The sequence below is a fragment of the Camelus ferus genome, chromosome 35, assembly GCF_009834535.1.
Source record: "Camelus ferus isolate YT-003-E chromosome 35, BCGSAC_Cfer_1.0, whole genome shotgun sequence".
In the NCBI taxonomy this organism is placed as follows: domain Eukaryota; kingdom Metazoa; phylum Chordata; class Mammalia; order Artiodactyla; family Camelidae; genus Camelus; species Camelus ferus.
The window spans coordinates 3,220,839-3,240,737 of record NC_045730.1 but is presented as its reverse complement, the minus strand read 5'-3'; the positions used below and the strand labels follow the sequence as shown (position 1 = coordinate 3,240,737).

The following is a 19,899-nucleotide window of genomic DNA, read 5'->3' as shown; positions in this document are numbered from 1 at the left end:
CAGCGGTGCTCACTTTCGCCCGACGTGGCCGTAGGCCATGGAGTGGAAGGTCTTGCAGATGACGTTGCTGGGGAAGACGAGCTCGGCCTGCTTGGCGATGCTCTTGTTAAAGGTCACGTACAGAAACCTGCTCTCGGACCACTTCTCGGCATACTTGACCAGAGTGGAGGTCTTCCCGGTGCCTGGGGAAGCCAAGAGAGAGGGAGAACGGCTCCAGCTGATGCCCTGATCAGGTCCCACCCAGGCTCACCTCCCGCCTGCCTGAGACTAGCCAGCAGCAAGTTTCCTGACACCAATGAAAACCACAGCGGTGCGGGGAAGGGAGCAGCAGGCTCGCAGTCAGCTCCCGGGGCTGGGATACATAAATGGAAGCTACACTGGCCGAGGCCCCAGGAGCGCACAAATGAGGTTCAGGGGTCCTTCTGGCCTCTGCAAACTCTCCTGTCGGCCCCGCCCCCGCCTTCCACTGGGCAATTCAGTCAACTGCCGCTCACTTAACAAGTGTTTACTGAGCACCTACTGCACACTCAGCTGTATGCGAGGCAAGGAGGGTACGTTAAAAACAAAGCAGGGTTCCCACATTACACTCTAGTTGGGAATAAAACACCAACACAGAACAACTGGCACCAAAAAAAGAAAGAAAAAATATAATAACATAGTGGAGTGAAAAAGAGTATGGACCTGGAAACAAAAAAATCTCACCTGTGAAAGAAGAAAAGTAGCACGTCCTCCCCACCCACCAGGGCTGCCTGAAGGTCAAGGACACTGTGGACGTGTTTACACAACGTGTGTCAGCTGTCCTTACCAAGTAATTAGACACCAGACACTTAATACAGATGATCAGTTACTTAATTCATCAAGTCATGTTCAGGCCCTGATTCTACACACGTGTATCTATCAACAAATATTGTGATACTTGAAAAAAAAAGTTAAGAGTTCAGAGGTCACAAGGACTCAAAGAGCCAAGGAAGCCTCCATGAAGGAGAGAGAGACGGCGGAGGTCAACATGGGACGGCAGAGAGACGGAGGAGTGGGGAGAGGCAGGGGCGAGGGCAAGGCACGTTCCTGGAGGGAGACAGATCCAGCTCTGAATTCAACCTCCACCACTTATTTGCTTATTTAATCTGGGCCACGTCACTTTAATTTCTCTGAGCTTCAAAACCTTACCTATAAAAGGGACCAAGCTCACAGACTGTCAGGACCAGCCCAGGGCGGGCATCTAGTGAACGGTGGCTGCTGCTTTTAGGAGGGCACTTTGTCAGAAAAGCAGCAGGAAGGGGCTCCGGGGGGAGAAAATAGCACGAGCGAAGTTCAGGCAAAGAACAGCTCAGGGGACGGTTACCACAGCAAGCTAACCGAGGCAGAAAACTAGGCAACTCGTCCAGGGATGCAGGTGAGCACTGAGCGGTGGGACGTCACCCTACAGAAGCTGGGGAGCTGCTGAAACTCTCTGAACAGGAGACTGACACCACCGGGCACCCTGCAGGCAACCAGCGTCCAAGCACATACAGTGTCACAGGCTGGGTCGGCCCAGTGGCATCTACCCCACAAAGCAACTCCTATGGGCTGTCTGTTCACCAGGAACTCCGGTGTGGACGCTCCCTGGAGGGGTGAGGAAGAGCAGGCACTCCCCGGGGACCGCTTCTTAGAGGATTCATAGCGGCAGTTCAGTAACGGATTAAGGTAAAGCCCTTCGGGCAGGTGGCAGGGGGACGTGTGGACGGGGAAGGGACGTTCCAGCGGTGGCGGCCCCCTTACCCGCAAAGGCCATGATTTTCACCACCTGGAGGGGCTCCATCTTATGGCTCAGAATCAGCTGCTGTTCATGTGTGAGTTGGATGGTGGTCTTCTTACTGTAATCGTCACAGAAGGGAAATCGGGAAAAGAGCAAGAAACGGAAGAGACCAGGCAAAGGACTGTCAAAACCAAACAGGGAACCAAGCTGGACGAACAAAATTTAATCAAAAAGGTGGGGGGCTTGCTTACCCTTAAGACAATAAAATGTTCTAAAACAAGATTATGATGTTGGCTACACTCAGTAAATGTACTAAAAGTTATTGAATTATACAATTACTACGGGTGTATTTTATGTCACATAAATTATACCTCAAAAAAGTGGTTAAAACAAAACATCTTTCCTCCTTAGGTCTGAGAGTCATGAAGCGACAAAATACATACACACACCCCCCACACACACACGCACCCTGGCCAGACCGACGGTTCCTCCTTGACGTCCGTGGCCTGAGCACAGGAATTCTCCTGAAGATACAGGCAATAGAAAATGTTGTAGTGAATCCTAGTAGGAAAAAAGCAGATTAGAGATTTTCAAATTAAGCTCAAACTTCCTCAGATATTTTTAGACTCCTTACCATTGCTTAAAAAATAGAACTCCTGCCATAATTTTCTGGGAAAAAGAAAGGAAAGGGGTTTAAGTACACCTAGAGCTGACCAAAGCACCCTTAGCACCATTCTGGGGGAGACTGCTGTCCACGGTGGGCAGAGGCCAAAGGTGAGAGACCGGGAGGTGGCGGGAGGGGTGGCTCAGTGGTAGAGCGTGTGCTTAGTATGCATGAGGTCCTGGGTTCAAACCCCAATGCCTCCACTAAAATACATACGTACATATATAAATAAATACCTTATTACTTCCTCTCCAAGATAGGTAGGTAGGTAGGTAGGTAGGTAGGTAGGTAGATAAGAGAAAGAGACCAGGACGCGCTCTTTGGGGAACAAGGCACTAGCTGTGACCTTAAGAGACTAACGGTCACAAAAGCAGTAAGGACCCGCAGAACACAACTGTAAACCCTGCTCCTGGCAGGGGACCCCTGTTCGACACCAACTTAGAGCCAGCTTCCCCTTCTGAGCCTCCGCCGCTCTGCACCCTGTGCGTGATGCGGGTTGAGAGGCATGAAGAACATTCTACCTTTGAAGGTCCCAAAGGATGGGGCTGTACTGATAATAAGACGAAACTACCAAGGGCCAGAAGATGCAGCAGTGCCTCCAGGTCACCAGGAGGGGCACCGGGGACGCAGCACGCCCGCCAGAAGCACGGGACAAGGCCAGACGGCCGCCACGTCCAGCCCAGACCCCCACATTCACACTGAACCCAAGTTCCTCTCCCTCTGTGACCCGTCGCCCACAACCCAGGGTGCTGCCTCTCACCCCCAGAGTGAGAAGGGGCGGTCTCTGAGCATCAGCCTTTCTAATGCGACAAATATCTTCATGAACGCGTTTCAGCCTCTGGGCACGTTACAGTTGTCTCCCAGGTAAAGCAGGAAGAAATATCCAAACACAGTAACCTCAACACACACCTCCCCTTCCTCACCCACATCCACGTCAACGTGCAGATCATTTGTGGGCTCGTATCTGCACCTAAGGAGTCATTCACCATCTGGGCACCATCTCGTCCGACGACAGCAGAAAGCTCCGTGCGCCGTGCCTCCGTGCCGCGGACTGGGACACAACGCAAACCAGCCTCGATGAACTGAAACTTATCTCAGAGACACTGAGCAAATACTCTGCCATTTCTGGAGGATGAACGCTCCATCCCTGAATGTCACCAGGGAAGGCCGGGCTTTGGCTCACCGGGGCCCCCGGGGTTCACTTCTTCCAGAGAGAGGAAATCCTCTCTGGACTTCTGCTTCTCCAGGACCATCTCCAGGTCAGCGTCCGGGCCTCCAGGAGCTCCTGGTCAGACTCTGGATCCTTGGAGCTCACCCTGACGTGTCTCCGGGGCCCGTATCACCTTCCTGCACCTGCCGCCCTCCCAGTCACCACGTTCCTGCCAGGCTAGCTCCTTCCGTTCCACGCAGACACTAAACTCATTCCCCTCTTTGGGACTTAAATGATCTGTTCCTTCTGCAAAACTGCTCTCCCCCACATCTTAACCGGCCGGCCCCTCCCTGATGTTCAGGTTTCCTCAGAGCAGCTTTCCTCACGCAGTCTGAGGTCACGCCCCCCTCCCTCACCCATCGCCCTGGTTTTTCTTGTCTGACACCCTCATCTGTGCAGCACCCGTCTCCCTCACCCGTGCATTCAGTCCCCAAGAGCAAGGGCGCCTTCCACAGTGGCATCCCTGGCACCTGGAAAACGACCTGACCTGAAAAAGATGCGGGATGCACAAGTCCCTCCCCGGACTGACCTCTGCAGACCTGCTGGCGACTGAAACCAGCAAGGCCACTCTGAACGGGCAAGCCACATGCTACAGCCTTTCCCGCACTAAGACAGGGCAAACAAGGCTTCACCATGATTCCTACAGCCTAGCGCAAAAAAGCAAGAAATGGAGGGACCAAATCCCAATGTCCTCCCAGGAAACTGAGGAACGTATGAACACAGAAGGCTCCTTCCACTCCAGGCCTGACTTCCCTTGAAGGAACCACAGCCCTAGGGACAGCGCACAACCGTCCACACTGCACCCTCTCAGAGCCTCACCTGTGTCGCACACTCAGACCTCACAACACCTCCCTGCACAGGGACCCGGGTGGAGCAGCACCGCGGGGCAGGGTGGCGCTGGGACCTGCGGCCAGGCCAGGCCCCCCCGCCCCCGCCGCGCCCGCCTGTCCCCGCACTGCTGTACCGGTTGCTGATGTTAATGCCCTTCTCCCGCATGGCGTAGAGCAGCACGGCGATGCAGTACAGGGTCTCAGCAACGTCCGGCATGGTCACGGTGGAGCCGGGCCGCCGGAGGCAGAAGAGCAGCTGCTGGATGTCCTGGACGCTGCTGGACAGGAGGACAATGGCCACTACCAGGGCCCACACGTTGACGCCCTGCAGGGGAAGGCGGACGGGACGGGGTGGGAGACAAGACCCCAAAAGCAACCGATAAGAACCACATGGGACAGCAGGCAAAGGAAGCTGGGCTCGGGGTGTGGGTGCCTCCCGGGCCATCCCAACCAAGTGCAAACTTCCCGAGTGACATTTGGGAAACAGTGGGAACGTTTCCTTCTACCCGGGACTCTGTCCTTCTCATCACTTCCGAGTTCTTAGTTTACTTTGATTAAAACATTTCTAAAGTACCTGAAAGAGGACCCTGTACAGAGATGATCCTCCCGCCTCCCTGGCCTCCCCTCCAGGTCAGCGTGAGCTCTGGAGTCCGGACACTCGGGTCGAACAAGCTCAGTATTAAGTGGGTGCCCACCTGGGGGGCAGCACAAAGGGAGACGGCAGCCTCGGGGAAATCAAGAGTGAAATCCCCTGCCATTAGGACGCTAATGTACTATTTCCCTCACGTTATTATTATTTAATGCTTATTAAACGTTAAATAAATGTTAAATAAATTACTGAAAGTGTATTATTATGGACACATTATGCTCCATTTATTAATGTCTAATAAAATGTTCACTACCACAGAAATATCGATAACAGACATGCATCTGTCTTTCTTTACTGCAAGTCTCTCTGTTAAAAAATGCATTCCACAACAGGAAAGTTCTTACTGCAACTGTCTGCGAAAGCAATCTCACTCCACCACCAGCAGCCACTCCACTGAAGACAGAGAAATGCATGTGGCTGGACTTCCAACCCTCTGCTGGCTGCAGAATAAGGCTGGGTATGGCCCACAGCTTCCAAGACAAAATGTAAGGAGAATCCCTGCCCCAGACGAGGAGCCGCAGGACTGGAAGCAGGAAGCGCGGGACTATTTCCAGCTTCTCATTAACTCATTGTGTGTCTGGAGCAAAACCCTTCATTTCTCTGGTCCTTTCAAGTAACCCAAGTGGTCTGCAATACCCTGGGCTGCCCGGTAAAGAAATCCTCAACAATCAAAAGTGTTCAGAGGCTAGATGACCCCCTCTGTGGAGCACAGCTCAACAGAGTAAGAATTCGGACAAAACGCTCTTTAAAGTTCCTTCCGGGGGAGGGTATAGCTCAAGTGATAGGAGTGCATGCTTAGCATGCATGAGGTCCTGGGTTCAATCCCCAGCACTTCCACTAAAAATAAAGAAATAAATAAACCTAATTACCTGCCCCCTCCAAAAAAATTTAAAGAATAAAGTTTCTTCTACTTAAGAATTTAAGAATCTTTAAAAAAAAAAAAAAAAGAATCTACAACGTGGCCTTTTATTTCTCTACGGGACCAATGACAAGATTAAGGCTTCAAAGCAGAGATTAAAGGAGATTTTGAAAATAAATCTAAAATAACCTTCAGCCAAACTTGGTCACCAACACATTTTCTTCCAGTGAGAAAAGGGGTCACCTCCCCAAGCACCCCCGCGGCCCCTCACGTACCGCAGGGGCAGCGTAGAGATCGGGCAGGTGCTGGCGCACGCAGGCCTCTGCCTCGGGGAGGAGGAGGTGATCCCGCAGACTCCACAACGCCCGCCCGGGGTCCACACTCGGGGAGCACTTAGTGGTGGCTGTGTAGCTGGAAGGTATTCACAGCAGCGTCCGTGAGAGAGACGATCGCACGTGCCGACACGTGGGAAAGGACTTTGGAAATGACTTCCTCCCAGGAGTAAAGCGACTCACCGGATGAGGTTCAGCACACAGAGGTCCGACTCCTTCTCTATACCATAGCTGGACAGGATGCCGTCCACCTTGCTGACAGCTTGCTCTTCATTCATCAGGTATCGGTGATACAGCTTTTTCCAAGGAATGAACTGTGCAGTTTAAAAAACTCAAAATGACATGCAGGCAATTGTGATCAGAGCACAGACGAGGCCACAATGACACAGATATCTAACTTTCTACCAACTGAGAAACAATTATAGCTCACAATTCAAACACTGGGCAAATAGGGTAGAAACATCACACAAACTTTAGCTGGAAACTAGAACGGGACCTTGGTTTTGGTTCCAACATTAACTTGTCACAGAATCTGGGAAATGCTACTGCTTCAATTTCTCTATCTGAAATAGCATCCTGCCTCTGTCAGGAAACTAATGGCTCAGAGTTTCAATGAGGATTAAATAATGTGAGAGATGTGGCTACAATAATATCAGACAAGACAGACTAAGTCAAAAATTATTAGAAGAGACAAACAAGGAGATTATATAACGATAAAAGGGTCAATTCATCAAGAAGATACAACAATTATAAACGCACATGGACCAAGTATCAGAGCTCCTAAACCTTGAAAGCAAACACTGACAGAATTAAAAGGAGAAATAGATGGCAACAACGTAACAGGAGACTTCAATACTCCACTTTCAAGAACATGTAGAAGGAACAGCACTAGACCAGCTGGACCTAACAGACATACACTGAACAATCCACCCAGCAGCAGAATATAGTCTTTTCTCAAGCACACATGGAACATTTCCTGGGATAGATCACATGCTGGGCCACAAAACAAGACTTAACACATTTTTTAAAAGACTGAAATTATAGAAAGTATGTTTTTCAATCACTATAGAATGAAACTAGGAATCAGTAGCAGAAAGAGAACTGGAAAACCCACAAACATGTGGAAATTAAATAACACTCTTAAAACCACCAATGGGTCAAAAATGAAGTGACAAAGAAATTAGAAAATACCTTGATACAAACGAAAACAAAAACAGCACATCAAAATACACAGGATGAAGTGCAAGCAGCACTAAGAGTTAAGTGTACAGCCATAAAAACTTACATCAAAAAAGAAGATCACAAATCAACACCCTAACTTTACACCTAAAGAAAACAGAAAAAGAACAAACTAAACACAAAGCTAGCAGAAGGGAGGAAATAATACAGACTACGCAGCAGAGATCAATGAAATGGAGAACATAAAAATACAAAAAAAAAAAAAAAATCAATGAAACTAAGAGCTGGGTTTTTTTTTTTAAATCAACAAAACTGACAACCCTTAAGCATATTAAGGAAAAAAGATTCAAAAAACTGAAATCAGAAATGAAAGGGAGACATTACAACTGCTGTCACAGAAATAAGAAGGGTTATAAGAGTACTATGAACACCTGGAGATGAACGAATTGGACAACCAAGAAGAAATGATAAATTCCTACGAACACACCACCTATGAAGACTGAACCATGAAAAAAAAACAGAAAATCTGAACAGACCAATAATGAGTTAAGGAGACTGAATCATCACCAGCATCCTCCCAAAAACAAAGAGCCCAGGACCGGGTAGCTTCACTGAATTCTGTTGAACATTTAAACAGGAATTAATATCAATCCTCCAAAACTCTTCAAAAAAACTGAAGAGGAAGGAGTACTTCCAAACTTATTCTGAGGCCAGCATAACCTTAGGCCAAAGCCAGACAGAGATGGTCTAAGAAACAAAAGGCAAACAAGAGCTGTGATAGGCCACTGAAAATAACCGCATTGTGGCCTCGCTGATGATGACAGAAAGGGCATTATCCTGACACTTCAAGAAGGAAGGTTAAATTGGGACATCTCTCCATGTCTTTTCAAGCAGAATGAAGGGAACCCTCACTGTCTTCATCTAGGGCTATTCAGCTCACATCAGAGAGATCTCAGTGAAGTGGGTAGAAATACTGACCCCAAATTCACATTTAAAAACAGAAAGCTATTTCTCAGAAAGTAGGGGACAAGACCCCATGCAAAGAATGAAGCAAGAGTGATGGGAAATTTCCTCTGAAATCTTCTGTGTTTAGAAAATATGTATATCCACCTTGCACTGTACCGTTAAGTTTTTAAACGTCAATATACTTGAAGACTGAGTTAAACTCCCTACCGCTGGTTTATCCCCTGGCTGGCCTAAGGGACATACAAGCTAAGCAGAATGTTCTCCAAGTCCTCGGGCTTACTGGAGACCTGAACCTGGGAAGTATGATCATGCAACACAGGGTAACGGCAGCACAGAGAAATCCTTCACTGGAGCACGGCCACTGGCTGTATCAACCTGGAAAGGTCCTCGTGGGTGACTCAACGCAACCCTCACTATTATTATTAATCACCTACTGTGTAGAAAATATCGTGAGACACAGTGCAGAATGCAAAAACAAACAGGACAACCTGCCTTCTGTCAATCAATTTCAAGAGAGGAGGAAGGCTCTCTAAAACCCTAACTCAGAACATGATGAGCTCGAACAGGGGTGTGAGTCGCTACAGAACCAGGAGAGAGAGCTTTCAGTGGGAGGGACTGGGAAAGAGTAGTCAGTCTAGGAGTGAAGCCTCAGCACAGATACGAAGGGCCCTTTAGCTGGGAGAGGGGCAGATTAGACCAACATCAGGAAAGCACATGCAGTCTACACGTGGGATGCAGCAAACTGCTCGTTGTGGACAGAATACGGGGACAGGGTGAAGAGAAGTCAGCAATGGACCAGGAATAATAAGGTGAGACAAACATGGGAGGCCTTTGGGGGATGTGGATTGGATTTTGGCAAATGGAAACTAACGGTTCTGAAGAAACACTCTTGTGAGTAAGGTGAATCTATGCACTCTGAGAGGAAACGCCAGTGACAACATGGGCGCACTCTCCGTACCAGCGGGTCACTGATGATCTCCCTCCAGAGGTGGCACACCAGGCTCAGGTTCCAGTAGAGGTCCTCCACGGGGAGGAAGGCAAAGATGTGCCTCAGGACCTCGCTGGGCAGGCTACAGATGTGGCTCTGGGGCTCCTGGCCAGGCAAGGTCCCAAGAAGCCCATAGTAACAGTCAGGGATGGGGTCAGGACCGATGTCCTCCACCACCTGGCTGGATTCTCCAGGCGGCGCAGAGAGCTGTGGCACAGAGTCCTCTGCTTCCTGCCTGGCTTCCTGGGGCCTTGGGCACGACGGGGACCAACGATGCCGTGGGGTCTTCTTAGAAACCCCGTCCCACTGACTGGTCCCTGTGGCCGGATTCCTCTCGTCCTCGAAGGACCAAGACCGCTTCCTTGCAGGCAGAGCCGCCCCGAACGAGCCCAGCCCTGCTTCTCCATCGCTGTCCCGAGGGAGGCCACAACTGCTCTCCGCGGCAAAGATCATTCCGTCTTCCGAGTCCTTAGAACTGTCCTGGCCCACAGGATTGCTCTTGGCCATGTCATTGGTGCACCACTGCTGGCCGGCGAGGAAGAATTCAGGGCCGTATCTTGGGCATCCTCGACCTGCCCAGAGAACCCAAACAGAACCAATGAGAAATGAATGACAGACGACCCACTGTTGACCCAAATGAGACAAATTAATTTTCAATGATCTATTTTAATAGAAGAGAGGGACGAGGATATACCCACTGGTCAACTGATTATAATAAATAGCTTAATCCAAAAAGTATTTATATTGGGCCCTATCGTACAGTGAGACACACATCTAGCAAGAGAAAAAGACCACCAGCCTGCAGATGGTGTGAGGACCACATCACACGCTGCGATGTCTACAAACCGAATACCTGAACGGACAGTGAGCACATGATGACTCACATGCACACACCTGCTCACCAAGTTCACCTCTCCTGGCCTGCTCTGACAACAACAAAAAACTAAGTTTATGCAAACAGAAAGAAAAATGCTTTAGATTATCAGGATTCAGTAAAACCCACTCTTCTCACTTGACGAGAGTTAAAACCTTTTGATTTTTATTTCCTCCTGTGAAACTGACACATTATTTTAAAATATAAAAGTCAGAATTCTCTTCATATTATTTCAGTGGTACCTAGTCTATATATTTACTCAATAGGTATTTACTAAGCACCCATGATTCCGAGACAAATGTAAATTGTACAACAGAACAGTGTGTATAGTCCTTCACTTCACAGACTTCTCAGGCACTCAGAGGAGTCCAAATGGTGACTTCACACGTTACCATGGCATTTTTAAACTCCTATAAATTATTTGAAAATGCCAGTGAAGTACTTAAGTATCTTATCAATATACAACAAAATACATGGTACCTTCCTGAAACAGTTGTAGCAAGAACTCAGTTTAAATAAGTGAGGAACAAAACAAAGTTTAGCCTTTAATAGAAAATAAAATTGAGTATTTTTTATATATTAGAAAAAATTTTTCAACTGCTTCTAGGGCAATTTGACAAAAGTCCAAGTTTTGAAGTCAATAGGCCTGGGTTAAATTCTAATATTTTCTAACTGTGGAATTAATCACACTAACATTTACAAAGAGCAACTGCTAGTTCGATGCAAGGATTCCACGCTGAAACACACACATGCCAACAAGTGTTTATCAGTAGAGAACTCACAACACAGAAGAGAAGCTGACCTGTACACACAAAACAGACAAAATATCAAACAACATAAAATCACTGAGTTTAAAACTGCCTCATACAACTGATCACAGTGGTTCTAAGTGATGCACACACACCACAGTCATACCACAATACTGAAAGACAACTAGGGCAGATCTGAGCTGGACTCTGAGATTACATATATCGCAGGGAAATAAGCCTGGATTATACCAACAGGTGTTCACAACAGTGGGCATTCACTTGGCACAGTCAGGTACTAAGAAAACCAAACCGCCAGAGGTAAAGCTGCATGTAACAATGGCGGGCGCCTGAGTGCTGGGTCCGCTAAAGGAAAGGAGTGGCAGCGACATGGCAGAAAATGGTACCCAGGAACACTGCCTTGATGGCCTATGTCCCAGCTGATTTAGAAGAAACAAAGTCTAAGGCAAGGAGACGGTTTACTGCAGCAGCCCAGGTTCAAGGTGACCAAGGGCACAGTCTACCATAAAAGCACTGATGAGGGGACACTGGGGAGAAAAACAGCGGCCCAGTGGGCCTAGCGACAGACTGGACAGAGGGCTACTGAGAGTGAAGGATCACCACGGGTCTCGACTGGAATCGTGGTGATGCTGGTCCGTGTCTCCTACCACGTTACAACTAAGCTAACGGAACTCATCCTGCCACGCTTCCCTGGGGCTTTTACCGACTGAAAGTTCTGATAGGACAGAACTTTCACAGAAAACTCACAAACTACCGAAACTGGACTCCGAAACCACAGCAGCAACGTCTACAAACACTGCGAGATGTTCAAAGGCCACACACGCTACAGGTTCTGAAATGCAAGGGCTTTTCTGGAAGACGTACCCCTAGTCCCTGTTCTTGTTCTGGGTCTAGGATAGAGACCGTGGTTCGGGTCTCTGTGTGTCCATCTTTGAGAGAAGGGCTGCGTCGCAGCCAAGTGACTCCGAGCCAGGTGCTGGCAGTCGACAGCTGTGAGGTGCTTCCGCTGAAACCGTCTCACTGTTTTGTACCAACAGGCAGAAGAAATGGGACATTTGTTAGTTATCACCAATTCTACAAGCTGGCCGGCAAATTAAACGTACTCTGCAGGAACACAGTGACTGTGGGCCACCCCAGCCAGCCCTTCCCCTCCTCCCTGTGCTCCCATCAACTTTCAGTCATTATAGTTTCTTAGCATTTCTTCCTTAAAATTTTAGAAAAGATCCTAAAACAAGATCCTAAAATAACCTTGCTTTTCACCTGTCAAACTTTCTAGAGGCCCTGATCCTGAAATGCTCATTCAGAAAAAGGTTGCCACTAGTGGACAAGTTGGCCTCTTTTCCTTGACTTTAGCCAGGCCACTTATATTCCCGCTAACACCCATAAATATTTAAGAGCTGGCTATAGCTTTCCAGAAATAAACTTGTTCATCATCCCTGGAATATACCGGCTTCCCCAAGTCGCAGAAGCAGAACACACTAATGGAACAGTCATGGAGACTCCCTGTACGCCCCGCCCCGTGCACCCCGCCCCCCCCCCCGAGCATCCCAGTACTGGGCACTGAGGTAAGTGGACGGGAACGAGCCCCCCCACCCCGGAGAGAGGAGAATCGAGTCCACTTCCCAGCATCTTCCGAGGAGGACGTTTCATTTTCTCCCTTAATGACACACAAGAGCAGCAACTGTACCTAGAACTCTGTCTCAGAGAACTGAGATATTTGGGTTTATGTTAGTCACTTTCTGCCAGGTAATTCTTTTTCGTATTTAACTGAGACTCTCCACCGTTCTGTATCTTATTGCATGTAAGACCTAACTATCTCCTTACGGCATTAAATAGACAGTTACACTACAATAAAACAGAACAGTTACACTTTAAAAAAAAAAAGAGAGGACAAGAACAGATATAAGAGAATTAAAGTGATGCTTTACAGGAGATGGTCGAGAGAAACCAGTTTCTGCCCGTACTGTATTTTCACAGGTCCTAAAAACACTCAAGTAAACTGTAGTATCAAATGCCAGAATCGCACTCAACATTTCCTTAAGACTGAAAATGTCTAAAACCAAGACACCGATGGGTATGCCCTGCACAGTCTACATGCTCAATCATGAACCCCCCTCGGCCCTTCGTGTCTTCAGAAATGATCCCTCCAAATTTCCGTTTATTCTTTCAAGGTTTAACAGAAGTTTAAAAAAGCCTCATGGATATTTTCAGACTTTTAAAAAATTTAAAAAAATTCCTCCTACACACAGAATCAGTTCTACAAGACCCTCTGAAAGGATGCCAGAGACCTTTCCACTACCTGAATTCAGAGTTAAGATGCCGTGGAGCAGTGTTAAAAACATGCCTAGGCGGACAAAAGCAGGCATGCACAGGGCCACGGACTGGACGGGGAGAAAAGCTGGGTGTGAGCCCTCAGCCGGCCACTCAGACACCAGGGGACGCCAGGTCGCTTAGCTTCCCTGAGATCCAGGGGCATTAAACTGATTAAATGAGAAAACACACACCAAATAGTTGTCAAACTCTAAGACCTGACACAAGTACACCCATCTGCTTATTCTACTGAAGGAAGCTTAGAAGGGACTGATTTGCATAACACATTGAAATAACTTCCAAGTTAGAAAGATGTCCCCAGTGGTAAGGCATGCAGCACCCCAGCACCCCGACTTCTGTATCACTGTATCACTGTATCACTTCTGTGTCTCAATTACTTACTGTGAACAGAAAATATCCCCTCCGTTGTCATGGTTCTACAAATTTCATTATTTTGTTGTCAAACATTCCTCTACGCTAAACACCAAGTCTCAGTCCTGCTTACAGAGATTAAAAAAAAAAAAGAATGTGCAATTTTTCTATATTAACAAAATTAAAATCTTGAAAATTTTCTATATTGAAAAAAATAAGCTTAAAGCCTGATTATTCTTTTTAAAAATAAGACACTAAAGTTTGCCTCTTCCGCTCAAAACCTTTCAGATTACAAAGCCAACAGCCTAACTGCCACCTTCTCTGAATGGGGATCCCTGGTCGCTCCGGCAAGAGACAAGGCAGCACTGTCAACGGGCTTGCAGAACAGGACTGCGACTCCCAGAGCCACGGGTTCAGCCAAACACGGATGGAGAACGCCACCTGGGCCCCGCCAGTCCTGGTCCGTGGGGTGGACTCTAACAATGGACCTGAGCCCCGATGAAATCTGTTAGTACTGGGGGTCCTGGAACAAGTTCCCTGCAGACACCTCGGAACAATTACACTGACAAACCCTGGCCCCTGTTTCAGGTGCTCCAAACTCACTTGGCTCAAGTACGGGAGCAGCTCAAGAATCCCAGCCGGTGACCCTGCCAAGCCAGCCCATGCACACCAGACGTGCAGCTGGGGAGCGCTTCCTCTCCAGGTGTCCCAGAGCTGGCACGTACAGTGTCTACAGCAAGAGCTGGAGACAGCTGAGAAAAGTTACCTGTAGAGAGTATCTTATTTAACAAAAGTGACAGTCTAGGGCTAAACTGGCCTGGAGAGGAGAAGTTTTCAGTTAACATCACCAAAAAATAAGACTAACAATATCAAAGCACTCAAATTCCTGTGCCCCTGGTGCCGGCGCAGACCTGCGGGGAGAGCTCTGGCCCATCCCGGGCGCTCCTGCCCGTGGCCACCGCCACCGCCGAGGCCAGCAGCAGGGGGCTGGGGCATCTAGACTGGGTCGCGCGGCCTCGGGCACGAACGCAGCCGCCTACGTTGTCCGTCCGGAGTGGTCACCGGAGCCCTGACCGCCCACCTGGGAGGCAGAGCTAGCTGTCACTGTGCCGACTTCTGTGCCTTCAGCGAGAGGTCGGAAGCCCAGACCGCATTTCCTTCTGCCTCTCGGGTCTCTGAGATGAAGCATGTGATTCAAGGAACGGGGAGCCGGGAGGCCTCGCATCCGTCTCTGGAGTTAACAAGTCATTCAAGTCAAAGGCTGTGTGAGGTGTTCGGATTCGGAGCTGGAAGGCCTCCTCCCTCGGAGGGTGCACTGATCACTGACAACCTGGGGCTCCCTTCTCAGCACAGCGGGGACCTTGATAAGCTCCCAGGTGGAGTTCACACCCAGACAAGCGGTTCAAACCAGACAAGACAGGGGAAAGTGCCTAGCAACAACCCGAGCGAGGCGGATGGAGCCCATCAGCTGACACATTAGAATTACACGTGGACCACGCCGAGCTGAGGGTCTCCCTGAAGGTTGCCTGCATTTTAACAGCATCGATGCTTCTGCGAAGTTATTGTAAAATACTACAGTAAAACTCTAAGCACGATTCTCTTCTTAATGTACTTCCAAACCAGCAGCTCAAATATAACTTTATCAAAATGAAGATGCTCAGATGGTACCTCTTCCTTCTGAGTCACCCAGACCTCACAGTGCTGCTCCCTCCTCCAAGCGGCAGCTGAGCAGGTGCCCTTCACACCTCTCTCGAAGGGCACTTATGACTAGAAACTGCTCACGATTCTTTAAGGAGCAAAGTCAAACTGCTCCATGACGAATGTGCACAGTTCAGGAGATGGAGGCGGATGACAACCACTACACTTGTGGGCTCTCAAACTATGGGAGGCCCCAGAGATGCGGCTGAACCATCTCCCCGCCACAGCGGGCACCCCTGCACCCCTGCCGGAGAGCCCACCACTGTGACTAACAGAAACGGGTCACACCCCCCCGATGTCAGGACAGAAAGCACTGGGAAAGTATAAAGGCCATCTGCCAAACAGGGTTTTGCCCATTCCCACGCTGCTTTTCCGGATGGATTCCCCCTTCCTGGGCCCCCCTCCTAGAGCCCCTCAGTCAGCTCAGCAGACCACGGGCGCCCCAGGTTCCCACCCTGCGCCCAACTTCCGGCCCTCTGCCATCACCAACCTCTTCGCCCTGAGGACGACCTGTCCCCTCCCGGCCCCACTCCCCACCCCCCCAGCCAGGCCCACGGGCGGAGATTAGACTCCTCTCAGCCTCCTGGGATAATTATTACTGAACCTCTAGGAGACTGCCAGCCCCTCAAAGGCAGGGAGCACCACTTCATTCCTCAAAGCACTCAGCACAGCACTCTGCAAATAATGCATACTCCAACACTCAGCGAATGAGAAGGATGTGCTATGACTCTTCAATTCTGCTCCCAACAGCCCAGCTTCACTCTGTAGACTTAATTACTGCAAGACAATTTATAAAACAAGTCACACAAAGTGGAAGAGTGCTCCGGGCTGTGAGGCAAAGACAGCTATTCCTCCTCTTCCTGGCACACAGCGAGCCCAGTGTCCCTGTCCTGCTGGGGGCTGGATGCCACCACCAGACTGGGTCCAAGAGGGACACATGCCTTTTCCAGGCCTGGCCCTGCTCCTTCCTCCACCCTCCGCTCCACGTCCAGTTAATGGGAAGGTGACCCCCAGGGAAACCTAGAAGCCACACGTTCAAACAGGAAGACCCTCCAGCAGTCTGGGACCTTGGATTATCACTTTAAAGAGGGTCACTTCCCCGCCAACACACACACACACGCACACACTCCAACAACCTGAGACAGTTAAGGCGTTGAGAAACGAGCTTGGACCATGAGGGCATTACACGTGTGGATCTGCTTGTTCCTGCGGCGACACCTGCCCTCACCATTCCAGGATCATTTGAAATTGATACCAAGTCACTTTCTTTCTTCCCCTACCTTCATTAGTCAGAATTTATATCAAAATGTCCTCCAAACTTTACAGGTTACAAACCTAAGTGGACAAGATGAAGATAATACGTGCCTGCGACTCCTGGAGGGAAAGATTATGAAACAGCGACTTAAAAAAAAATCAAGGCAAGTGCGGCCCAAGGTGCCCGGGGGAGAACCAGCCCCTAACAAAAGCGGCAGCAGGCCCTTGCTAACCCAGGGAACATCCTGAGCCACCCAGCCTCATCGGGTTCGTCCCCCACAAACCTCCCGCTCTTGGCAGAGGGGCTCGGCAAAGTCCAAGCAGACGCTGGCAGAGGTGCACGGGGGGGCGGCCCGCTATCACGAGGGGTCAGGTACTCACAGCTCTAACTGCAACCCGGGAGACCCAAGAGTGCGATGCCAGCACAGTTAACGGTGCTCGTCCCCAAATCCAGCGCTGCAGAGAGCACTCACTCCACCCAGGCAGGGCTGCGCAGTGATAAAACCGCCCTGTGTATCTCAGATACCTGCAACAATTACCGTACGACGCATCTCTACCAGCCATGGACAAACTACTGTCACCATACAGCATATTTTATTGACACAGCCTTAACAACTGCTGAAGAGTGTATTGCTGTCTTCCGCCCCTGGAGGAAAGCTCTCGAGTCTGTTGGGCAGAGGAGCAAGGAACTGGCTCAGCCCCAACGCCCAACACACACTGCTCCGTAAACAGGAACGAAATGAATGAGTGAATGAAACGAAGAAACGCACAAATGCAGCACTCTCCTCTGCAGAAGCCCGCTTTCCTCCCTGGCTCTGAAACCCCACCCTGTCTCACAGCTCCGACGAGCCCCACAGCTTCTGAAGTGCTTGCACATGATCCCCCTTGATCCTTGCACAATCCTCCGATGGCGCCATGACTGACCCGGGGCTCGGTGAAGACGTGCTTGATGTCACAGCATAGCTTGTAGGCGATGGAACTTGGGTCTCCTGACTCCTCGAGTCCAGAGTTCCTTCTGCTGTAACAGGCTCCCTTCCATATCCAGGAAGGTTCAAAGCACCTTCTAAAACCCCAGGTTTAATTTCTCTGTCCCTTTTTAAAAACCATTGTGGAACATCATTACCAAAGACTTAACAGCAAGTTTTCAGAAAACAAAAGGAAGGTATCACTAAATACTGCAGACTCAAAATGGAAAAACGTCAACATCTTTTGTCCCCGTGAGCTCTGAAAGCAGCAAACAGAAAGGACTCACTCTTGATGCAGAGCCATGTCCCTCCCAGCCCCACACGCCGCTCCCCTATAAACCCACAGGCTCAGCCTCACGTGGGTCCTCTCACACCCGCAAACACCTGCTCCTCCCTCGGAACTGCCCTCACTTATTACAGCAAACGAGGATGGAGAGAGCTGTCCTACGTCTGTTTCTTGCAAGGGAAAGAAGGAATGGTGAAAGAAAGGAAAAACAAGAAAATGATCACTATTTACAGGCTAGGATTTATTTTTATAGATTTGAAAGGTTTTTTCCTACTGTCAATTCACCCCACAGCCAATTTTACATTCCTATGATGCCCTAGGTTCATGACAAACACCATGAGGGCTTCCTCTCTTGGCCTCTCCGGTGCCAAGTGCTATTTGAGTCACTGAGGATACAAAAATGAATGCTGTCACCTGTCCATAAGGCAGCTCTCCAAACGAACTACTATACATAATGCAATATAAGTGTCATACAAATGCACATATGAAACTCGTGGGACCAAAGAAAAGTGAACGGTTTGGAAAGACGAAAAAGGATTTATGAGGAGTTCAGCCTTGCCAGATGAGTAAGATCTGGGAAGGAAAAGAAATATGTGCAAAAACACAGAGAAAAAGCACAGCACTGGTGTGGCGGGAAGCCGGGTTTCATCGGAACGAAAGGCTCACGGATTGGGGACAAAGGTGGATAAACAATCCGGAAGCATGGAGTATAAAGGTCCTTAAATATAAAGCTAAAGAATTTTGGACTTTATTAGGTAGGCGAGTCAGAGAATCTCCTAGCTTTCTTAAGCAGGGTCAATGCACGATCAAATTTGCAAGTGGAGGCAGGATCAAGGATCAGTAAACATGCAGACTGTCAGGAAAACAAGGCAGGAAGCTTTACTAGCCCAGGAGAGGGTTGCTGGCCGAGGCCTGAGGGCAGCGGCAGCAAGAACAGGGGGAAGGGGAAAGCGAAGACCAGCTTGCCTGTTCTGACTGGAGAGACTGGAAGAGAAAGAACACAGGTAACTGACATTTGCAGCCAGAACTCAATGGTGACATCAGTGACCTCGCTGAGGAGGAAAAGAAAAACAGTGCTTTCACTTTAGGCACTTCTTTCTGGAGTGAAGGAAGAATGAAAGTTTCCAGCTTTGAAAATAGTTGTTTGTTTTGTTTCAAAATTATCTGTAGGAAGCCAGGTTAAGCTCTAGGAGGTACTTTGAACTATGAGACTGCTCCTCAAAACGTATGTGAGTGACAGCTGGAGACATTAGATTTGAGAAGCTTTGGTGAGATGCTCTAAGGGCAGGTGATTCCACAGACGGGCAAAGACAGGATTCACATTCCATCTTCAAATAAACGCAGCCTAGGAAGGACACAGAGGGAGGACAAGCAGAGAAAGATGATGTCAACAAATGTGAAATTAGACTTCTCAGTCCAATACCAATAGTTTGGTGTTCACACACCCACAGGTCACAAAACATGTCAAACCATCAGGACACTGAAGACCGTCGCTGAACACTATGGAACCCCGAAATACAGTGAGAGAGAAAGGAAAGAGGACAGTCAAGTAGCACATCAAAACGCCAAAGACGCCACATGAGAAAAGAGACACTAAAGGGCACACTGCAAATTCCAAACGCCTGCACAGGAGGGGTGAGCAGACCAACCAGGAAACCAGTTAAGACCCCAGAAGAGCTCCACCCACTACCTTACTGGCAAGACCTGTCCCCTCGACACCAAACTTCCGCCCTAGAGAATCACAGGGGCTGTGGACAGAGCCACATAAGTTACCACCTAGTTGTCTAAAGGGGGATACAGACCAAATTAAGTTGCTGAAAATGACAGGAGGAATAGAACTGCATTCGGGACACCACTTAAATAATCAATCCCCTGGATTTAAAATACTCTGTACTACTGTGCAACCACATGTCCCAGTTTTGTTTTTAAAAACAAGGAAACTGAAGGCATAAGAAAAGGTG

General features: G+C 48.9%; 1 protein-coding gene across 6 annotated transcripts in view; it reads right to left on the bottom strand.

Annotated features, from left to right (window-relative positions):
- Nucleotides 1-19,899, bottom strand: part of FBH1 (F-box DNA helicase 1) — a 62,657-nt gene that overhangs the window by 41,474 nt on the left and 1,284 nt on the right. For 5 of the 6 annotated variants that reach the window (XR_004317509.1, XR_004317508.1, XM_032473943.1 and 2 more), the window contains 8 exons: nt 11,918-12,073; nt 9,383-9,984; nt 6,463-6,593; nt 6,223-6,358; nt 4,574-4,764; nt 2,204-2,296; nt 1,759-1,853; nt 14-182 (listed from right to left, as the gene is read on the bottom strand). Coding sequence is in view for 4 of the 6 variants with exons in the window: in XM_032473943.1 (XP_032329834.1) it covers nt 14-182; nt 1,759-1,853; nt 2,204-2,296; nt 4,574-4,764; nt 6,223-6,358; nt 6,463-6,593; nt 9,383-9,984; nt 11,918-12,073 (1,573 nt within the window). In the remaining 2 variants the exon portion in view is untranslated. The remainder of the gene's footprint in view (nt 1-13; nt 183-1,758; nt 1,854-2,203; nt 2,297-4,573; nt 4,765-6,222; nt 6,359-6,462; nt 6,594-9,382; nt 9,985-11,917; nt 12,074-19,899) is intronic. The other variant, XM_032473946.1, reaches the window with a different exon arrangement.